The sequence below is a fragment of the Notamacropus eugenii genome, chromosome 4, assembly GCF_028372415.1.
Source record: "Notamacropus eugenii isolate mMacEug1 chromosome 4, mMacEug1.pri_v2, whole genome shotgun sequence".
Taxonomy (NCBI): Eukaryota; Metazoa; Chordata; class Mammalia; order Diprotodontia; family Macropodidae; genus Notamacropus; species Notamacropus eugenii.
In genome coordinates this window covers 51,998,490-52,007,743 of record NC_092875.1, presented here as the reverse complement: position 1 = coordinate 52,007,743, position 9,254 = coordinate 51,998,490, and the positions used below count along the sequence as shown (strand labels likewise).

At 44.5% G+C, this 9,254-nt stretch overlaps 1 protein-coding gene across 2 annotated transcripts in view; it reads right to left on the bottom strand.

Annotated features, from left to right (window-relative positions):
- Positions 1–273: 273 nt before the first annotated feature.
- MYO1F (myosin IF) overlaps positions 274–9,254 on the bottom strand; it is a 44,942-nt gene continuing 35,961 nt past the window's right edge. For both annotated transcript variants that reach the window (XM_072600925.1, XM_072600926.1), the window contains 6 exons: positions 7,952–8,098; positions 6,998–7,146; positions 6,678–6,755; positions 2,056–2,260; positions 1,624–1,793; positions 274–1,007 (listed from right to left, as the gene is read on the bottom strand). In XM_072600925.1, coding sequence (XP_072457026.1) covers positions 931–1,007; positions 1,624–1,793; positions 2,056–2,260; positions 6,678–6,755; positions 6,998–7,146; positions 7,952–8,098 — 826 coding nt within the window. In that variant the 3' untranslated portion in view covers positions 274–930. The remainder of the gene's footprint in view (positions 1,008–1,623; positions 1,794–2,055; positions 2,261–6,677; positions 6,756–6,997; positions 7,147–7,951; positions 8,099–9,254) is intronic.

The window sequence follows — 9,254 nt, the reverse complement described above, 5'->3', positions numbered from 1 at the left end:
AATAAAGGCAGTATCTTCTTGAGTTGTAGGATGGGAAAAACACTGGGTTTAGAGATAAGAGAACCAAGTTCAAATTCCGGTTCTGCCATTGATGCGCTAGATGACCTTGGGCTAGTTCCTTCCCCACTTTGGGTCTCAATTTTCCCATCTGTAGCATGAGAAGTTTGGGCTTGATGATCTCTAAGGCCCCTGTCATGGTCGTGAATGTGGGTAGTCTAGGGCTCGGGATCGTATTTGGCATTGTCGTCAGGATAATTGACACTCAAATATCACTTTAAGATTTACAAAGCACTTTATAATAAGATTCTCATTAGATCCTCAGAACCAATCTGCGAGGTAGGTATTGTTATTATCCCCATTTTACAGATGAGGAAACTGAGGCAAACAGAAGTTAAATGACTTGTCCAGGGTCATACCACTAGGAAGTATCTGAGGCAGGCTCAAAGACTTCCTAACTTCAGGCTATCTGCTGTATCACCTGTGAAGGAAAACACCAGACCATGTTCTGTCTGTTAGTAGAGACATTGTTTCTGAGTCCTTCCTTTGGAGTAAACCCAGGCAGTTGCTCTCTAGTCCTTCGTCCTTGGTTTCTCTTCTCTCCCCCAACCCCCAAGTCTCAGCCTGGAAAGGTCCAGGACGAAGAGGCCTCCTGCCCTGCTCCTCCTCCATGAGGAAGGACAGGTACTTGGCTTCTCCTAGGGAGAGCTGGGAAAGAGGGCAGTGGGTCAATAGGTGAGGAGGGATTTCCTGTTATAAGGACCCAGCTCCTCATGGAAAAATCCAGGGGCCTTGAGCTGCCCCATTGCTGCCAAACTTCTGAGAGGTCCATGCGATGGAGGTTCAGCTCCCCTAGAAGAAGTTTGGAGTAGAGATGGGGCAGATGTGAGGGCTGGAAAGAATTCCATTCTGACTCCCAGATTTCCTGGGGTCTTAGATCTTTTCCACATAGTTTCCAGGGAAAAGGCCCTCCTGGCCATGCAAACGGCCTTTCCACCAGCCCGATGGATCTGCAAAGGAGAAAAAGAGACAAAGGCCAGAGTCAGCCCCTAGCCTAGTCTTTAGTCCAGCCCTTTGAGCACATGCCTCATGACTATTTTTGTACGTGTCTTTTCTCACTCATCCTCTGATAAGCTGTGAGACTCTAATCAAGTCTCTTTCCCTCTCTGTGCCTCAGTTTCCTTTTCTGTAAGATGAGAGGGTTGAAGTAGGTAGGAAGGAAGGGAACATTTTATTAAGCACTTACTATGTGCCAGACATTGTGGTAAGTGATTTACAAATAGTATCTCTTTTGAGCTCCACAACCCTGTGAGGTACATGCAGTTGAGGAAACTGAGACAGACAGATATTAAATGACTTTTCCAGGGCCACATAGCTTGTAAGTGTTTGAGGCTAGAGTTGAACACGGTTCTTCCTGATACCAGGCTCAGGGCTCTGTCCACTGGATGGTCTTTAAGGCTCCTTTCAGTTCTAAAATCCCTGGAAGGCTATTATTACCCATCTGTGAGTCTGCCCTCTGAGCAGCATGGAAACAAGAGTCCTCTTTATATCTCTGAGGGGAGGGGAGCCAATAAGTAGATCCAGCCCTCCTAGAGACCCCACCAGTCCCCACCAGTGCTTACATACCCTCCAATAGGATCTCGATGACCTCATTGACATTGAAGCTCAACTCATCCACATCCTGGCCCACATATTGATAAAGGGCACGGCAACGTGGACCTGAAATTCGGGGCTGAGGCTTGGGCCGTCCCACACCTGGCACAGGTCTCTGCCCGATGCTTCGCTTTCGCTGCATCCTGTGGGGGCACAGATGCCAGGCTGCTTATGGGAGGCAGCAAGATAGGGGAGGGACTCCTGTGGATAGTGGCACCTTATCCCACCACGAAGACATATGGTGTCTGTAGGAGCATGAGAGGGTCAGCAAGGGGACATTTCTTTGGGGGAGTTGCTTGGGGTCACCTTGTCCCTTTGATCCCTTTCTGTTTCCATCCCCAGAAGTCCCTAGGCATAGAATAGGGGGTACATATAAATGTTTTGGGGAGTGACCCTAGAACCTACCCGGCCATCCCCTGATCAGGCACATTGAGGAACTCCATGTTGTGCTCAGACGGCGGTCGTTTGTGGGGTCTTCGGCTACTCCCACTATTCCCCAGTGCTGTGGCTGGAGGTCCCCGCTGTGACCTTGGACCACTCCCCATTGACATCTGCTCCAGGGGTGAGGGGCCACTGCGAGCCATGTGGGGTGCCCTATTCTGAAGTGGCCCTGCATAAAGAGAAGGTGCTAGGGTCAGGCAATAGGAGTAGGAATGTGGGAAACTGTTGGCTCATTGGATATGATCATTAGGGCTACAAGCCACAAAACACAAATTCTGGGGACATTCAACACCGTGAGAGCATGAGACAACTTCTGAAGACTTGGATAACAGGAAAGAAACTTCAGAGAGACGCAGAGTTAGACGAATATATGACTCATTCCTTCATTCTCCAAAAGGTTCAATGATGTCATGAGGGTGATGTCTTGATTTTTGAGTGAATTGGATTTAAATGTCTCTCTTCCAGAGTCATTAAAGTCCAGCAGCAAGACAAAAACCAAGATGGCCAAAGCACGCAATGGGTCCTTTAGCAAAGCATGGCCTTGCTAAATTAAGGTCTTTCCCAGCTCTCAGTCTGAGGTAATGCTCATTCAATGATTAAGGCTAGGTAAGAATTGAGGCAAAAGATGGCCTAGTTTGCCACCACTAAAGAATCAGTCTGAGAGGGGAAGACCCTCAGAGTTCCTGACCAGAACAGAAAATTATCACACTCACTCTTAGCCTCAAAACTCAAACAATGGGCAAGAGAGGCCTGGGTTGAGACCTCTCCGTTGGCCATTTAATGAAAGCCAGAGTGATTTGGGTCTAAAGGCTTAGTCAAGTGGCTCCAGTTAAAATACTATAGGGTTTTTAAAAGGCTTTTTTTTCAAAGCTATAGTTCAAGAAATCATAAATGAAAATTGCATGGGACAAAAAGTAAACTGTCCCAGCTTTTTGAAAATTAATAAATGAATAAAAAAATTAGTGATACTGATTAGAGGGTAGAAGACATAGACTCTGAAGATATGGGATTGTGGGAAAAGAATATATTATCGCTAAGATTTGTCTCCTCCTTTTCACTCACGTAGACACAGCTCCTATTCCTTCATATCTGGAGTGTTGTAAGACTCTCTTAACTGGCTTCTAGCTTCTCTGCTGTTCTTTCACCCAGAAACCAAAGTGATCCTCCCAAGGCATAAGTCTGTTCATATCACTCCTCTGTTCAAGACCCTTGCCAGCTCCCTGTTGCTTCTAACATAAATAATAGAATGGTTTAGTAGGTCATCTTTATTATCCTTTAAGTGTAACAAGTGCTTTTTGAATTGTGTTGAATTAATAAGCTATGAACAACCTGGCATTCAAGGACTTTATAAGCAGTTAATCAACAAGCATTTGTTAAACACATTCTATGTGCCTGGCAATGGATCTGGTGCTAAGGATGCAAAGATAAAAGTGATAAGTGCTCTCTGCCCTCAGAAAGCTTATATTTCTAACCAAGCAATCTGGCTCCAACCTAATTATCAGGCTTGATCTCTTTTTACTTCACTTTAAGTAGCCTGCTAGCCAAATCATGATACTCACTGTTCTGCCTTCCCACAGGCCATCTCCCATCCCTGGAACGCCCTCCTATCTTAACTCCTCTGGTTGAAATCTTTATGTAATCTTGGGGACCATAACTTCTCTGAGACCTCTAGCTACAAGCAAACTCTCTCTTCACAAATGTTCCTTTGTGGACTCATGATGAAAAATGTTATTCACGTCCAGAGAAGGAACTAATAGAGCCTGAATGTAGAGTGAAACGTTAGTTTTCACTTTTTAGGTTTTTATAATTTTTTTTCTTTTGGTCTGTTTCTTCTTCTACAATATGACTAATATGGAAATGATTGCACATTTATAACTTAAATTAAGTTGCTTATCATCTTAGGGAAGGAGGAGGTAGAGGGAAGTAAGCAATTTGGAACTCAAAATTGTTTTTAAAAAATGAATGCTAAAAATTGTCTTTACATGTAATTGAGGAAAAATAAAATGTTATTTAAAAAAACAACAACAAATGTTCCTTTGTCATGGAAGCTGCTTAATAAATACTTGGTCACTGAATGATTGACTCTTGGGATATGCCCTTTGCCCTCTCATTGCCTCTCTGTTATTAAACATTAATTTTTTTTCAATAACAGAAATCTACCTTCTCTCTTACTTTCCTCCAACTTCAAAAAATAGGAAAAACAAGGCCCTTGTAACAAATATATATGGTCAAGAACAACAAATTCCGGCGTTGGGAGTGTCTTGATATTATATTTAACTATGTAAATATCTGATCATGACTTTTAGTTCATAGCATATGTAAAGTAGCAAACCAGCATGAAGACCTGGCTTCAGGTCCCATCTTTGTCACAAAGCTGTGTGACTGGGTGAGTCACTTAACATCTCAATACCCCAGGTAACTTTCTGAAACTCTCCACTAAAGTTTGGGCATAGATCTGCATTGCTGGAGGGAATTTCTTCCCTGGGAATTCTTCACATTACTACAATTTTATGTCTGGTCCAAAAATAAGATAAAATTAGAGTGGAAGATATTTGAAGGCAAAGACAGTTTTCTAATCAACCTCTACACACTGTAGGTACTTAATACCTGTTGAGTTGAAGGTGAATAATTATTTCTGTCATCAACAGAGGAGAGAATAGAAATGATGCTGAAAGATTCGGAAGTATGGAGGAGAGGAGAATAGTGCTCCCAAAGGATGGCTTCCATTTCCTTGGCCCATATCATTGTCTTCCTTAGAGGCTCAGCATAGCAGCGAGCTCTTCTAAGGAAGCTTTTTTAGAGCCCTCTACTTGTTGTTAAGGCAGGTCACCTGACCTCTCTAGGTCTACATTCCCTCATCTTCAAAGTAAGGATCTTAAAAATATTCACACTGAATGGAATACTATTATGCCATAAGAAATGATGAACAGGTGGCCTTCAGAAAAATCTGGAAAAACTTATATGAACTGATGCTGAGTGAAAAGAGCAGAACCAGGAGAACACTGTATACAGTAACAGCCACAGTGCACGATGACTGGCTTTGATAGACTTAGCCCTTCTCTGCCATGCAAGGACCTAAAACAACTCCAAAAGACTTATGATGGAAAATGCCATCCACATTCAGAGAAAGAACTATGGAGTTAGAATGCAGAGCAAAGCAGACTATTTTCTTCTTCGTTTTGTTTTCTCATGGTTTTTCCTATTTGTTATAATTCTTCTATGCAACGTGACCAATGTGAAAATGTGTTCAATAGGAATGTATGTGTAGATCCCATATCAGATTGTATGCTGTCTTGGGCAGAGAGGGAGAGAAAATGAATACTTATGGAAGTGAGTGATGAAAACCAAAAATAAATAATAAACTGAAAAAAAAATTCACACTGTCTATCAGGAATGGTGAACCTGGGCCTCGAGGACACATGTGACCCTCTAGGTCTTCAAGTACGGCCCTTTGACTGAATTCAAACTTTGAAGAGTCAGTCAAAGGGCCATGCTTGAGGACCTAGAGGGTCATATATGGCCTCAAGGCCACACGTTCCCCACCCCTGGCCTAGGTTAGACGTATGTTGGGAAGAAAAATTGGCCAAGTTTTCCTTTGTAAACCTTCAGCTGCTCTATAAATAGGAGATGATGGTTGTTTGGCTTTGTTTTTCAATCCAAATCTGTGATTTCCTCAGTATAAGAAACTCAGGCACATTGTCCACACCATATGGTCTTAGACAGTTACCTGTTTCATGGAGAGGTTACACTACTTGCTCAGGGATTTCACAGCTATCGTGGCCAGAGGTCCCAGGTCTTTCCAGTTCTGAGGCCAGCCCTCTCTCTCCTAGGCCATGCTGACCAGTTATTATAATTGGTGCAGTAAAGAAGGCTCAAACACTGTCTCCATCTAACACTAGCCGAATGATCTTGGACAAATAACATCTGTAATCCTCAGTTTCCTCATCTAGAAATTAGGGGTGATAATATTTGTATTACTTAGCTCATAAGGTTGTGGTGAGAGAAACATTCTGGAAGTCTTTGAGTGCAATAGGAATAGGAACTGTTATCATTATCTCTCAGGGACCTGGTCCACAAGGTCAAAATCAGAAGAAAGTATTTATTTGCATGAGAGAAGGCAGCCTAATATGGTGCTAAAAGCACTGGCCTTGGAGTCTGGGGGCTCTGCCATTTACTAGGTGACCTTAGGTAGGTATCACTAGGGTTAGGTAGGCATCATCTCTGTTTTCTCATCTGTAAAATGAGGGCACTGGACTTACAGTATATGGGCCAGATCATGGGATTTGAGTTGCAGATCTGCAACCACCTCTCTATGTGATCACCAACTCTCCTTGAGTTTCCATTTCCCATTAATAGCATGATGGGATTGCACTCAGTGTTCTCTAAAGTTCAATCCTATTCTGAAATTCTGTTCACCTCTGAGGACAGAGTGATGGGAGAGGGAGAATAGTTGGGTCAGTAGCAGCAGGATAGATCCTGAGGTGAAGTTGGGGCTATGCCAGAGAGTGCAGGGAGAGAGCTGAGGCTGATATAGTTTGGATGATGCCCTGCCAAAGATAGGACAGGGGAAGCCACAGGGTCCTCACCTCTGGAGGGAGCTGGGGCTGCTCGGGCTGGGACTGGCCTCCTCCTCTGGCCTTGTGCAGGTCCTTTCTTTGTTGGCTCTGCAAAAAAAAGGAGAGCAAGGGCAAGGGGCACAGTTGAAACACAGAGAACCAGGGTGCTCTGTCCCCTAACCCTGACTTGTTTGTGAAAAGGCAGCAGCTGAGGACACATCCTCATCCATGCATCCCCTCTTGTCCCTCTCCCTCTTCTCCCAGAAGGGTCTCCTCGCCCTCACCTTCTCTGTCCCTCTGCCTCTCTGCTCTGTTTGGCCCAGCCTTGCCTAGCTTCCCCAGATACTCACTGGAGTTCTTAGGAAGTCCATCACTGATGCTGACCATCAGGGTCTTGCCACTGGCTTTGAGTGTGGCCACCTCTCCTGGACCTCGGGAGAAGGTGATGGTCCGGGATCCTCCTCCACCCCAGCCTTCCTTCTTCACCCGGAACTGTAGTCTGACAGAGCAATGAGGGAGTCAGGGAGAGAGGCCCAGATCACCCTTGCCCCTTTTTGTTTTACCTCTCCCATCCCTGGCCACTCTTCCCATCCACCATGCTGTGCTCCTAGCCACTTTCAGAAACCCAAGCTTTTGTAAAGTGCCTACTATGTGCCATGCACTGTGCTTAGCACTCTCCAAGTATTCTCTCCCTTGATCCTCACAGCAGTCTTGGGGAGGTGCTATTATTTTTTCCATTTCCCAACTGAAGAAACTGAGACAAACAGAAGTTAAGTGACTTGCCCAGGGTCACACAGGTAGGTTGTAAGTCTCTGAGGCTAGATTTGAACTCAGGTCTTCCTGATTCCAGGCCCAGCACTTCCTCTATTGTACCATCTAGCTGCCTTGCAGGTGAGGTGGTAGACATGGGATGATCTTGTAAAATTACCGTCCTCATTGCTCATTCAGGGATGGGTAATGGTGGCTTTAAAAATATATGGAAGGGCTCAGATGAAGGGAGAAACATTACTGTTATCCTTGCCAGGATCATAGGTTTAGTGCTGGAAGGAGGCACAATATCAAATTTAACCCCCACTTCTGTTTTGTAGATGAAGAAATTGAGGCACAAAGAGTTCTAGTGATTTACTCAAGGTAGTAAGTGTCTGAGGCAGGATTGGAACCTGGGTCCTGCCAACTCCAAGTCTGGTGCCCTACCCACTACACCAAACCCCAAGTATGAAAGCGGATTGGATAGGATTATCTTTCGTTGTCCAGCATAGGTCCCAGAGCCTGCCCCCACTGCCCCCACTCCCACCCCTCCATACGTGTCATTGAAGGTCAGGTTCAGGGTATTGTGAGTGAGTTCCTGGAAACGCTTGCACAGGAGACTAATGAGCTCTGTTTTGAAAACACTTTCCAGGAAGCTGTCTGCTGAGACTTCATGGAGGATAAAGAAGTCGTCCTGCCTGGTGCTAGAAGAAGACAGAAACACAAGGGAGGGAGGGGTATTGAAGGTCACAGGGGAGGCGTTGAACAGTGAGATGTGCAGAAAGGACTCCTGTCTTCCTAGGGGCTGGAACTGTGAATTTGCTTCAGCTTGGTATGGTCAAAGCAGTGCCAGACTGAGTTAGGACCACAGGATTTGAATCCCATTCCAACATGTCCCAGCTGTGTGACCTTCTCAGAGACTCCTTTTTGCCTTGGGTAACTGAGGCTAACAACACTCCCATGGCTTTCCTCTCTGGGTGGCTATGAGGAAAGTTTTTTGTAAACCTTAAATGGGAGCTATGGTTATTGTAATTAACCACAGAATCTAGAAGCTGGAAAGGACAGCACAAGCCATTCTAGTTCAGCCCGGACTTGACCAACAATCCTCTCTGCAAAAGGCCTGACAAATGGTGGATCCATTTTGCTTGAAGACCTCAGTGAGAAGAACTAGATCTTTCTGCTATCAGAGGCAGAATTTATTACTACTACTACTACTACTTTTACCCGTGTGTCACATTGTAAACTTGAGAGGGGCCTGAGTGAATATTTCCCAGACCAGGGAATCAATCAATCATCAATCAACATTTATTAAGTGCCTACTGTAAACCAGGCATGGGACCAGGTGCTAAGCACATAGATAAAAGTGAAACAATTCCTACTCTCAAAGAACTCCCATTCTATCAGAAGAGACAACATGTACATAGACAGGTCAATACAAAACAGAAAATGACTGATGAGTAGGGCTTGGATTAATGGGTGGGAAGGAAGGGAATAAGCATTTATATAGCACATACTACATACATAAGCATTTATATAGCACATACTACATGCTAAGAACTGTGCTAAGTACTTTACAAATATTACCTCATCTGATCTTCACAATAATCATGTAAGGTAGGTGCTGTTACTGTTACACTTTACAGCTGAAGAAACTGAGGCAGGCAGTGGTTAAAGTGATTTACACAAAGTCATTCAACTAGTAAGTATCTGAGGCCAGATTGGAACTCAGGTTTTTCTGATGTCAGGCCCAGCGCTCTAGCCACTGTACAAGTAGCTGCCTCTAGAGATAGCCAGTGTTCTCCTGGCCTGAAGTACTGATCCCTAGGCTGCAGAAAGGCTCCAGGCAGTAGAAAAAAGGGA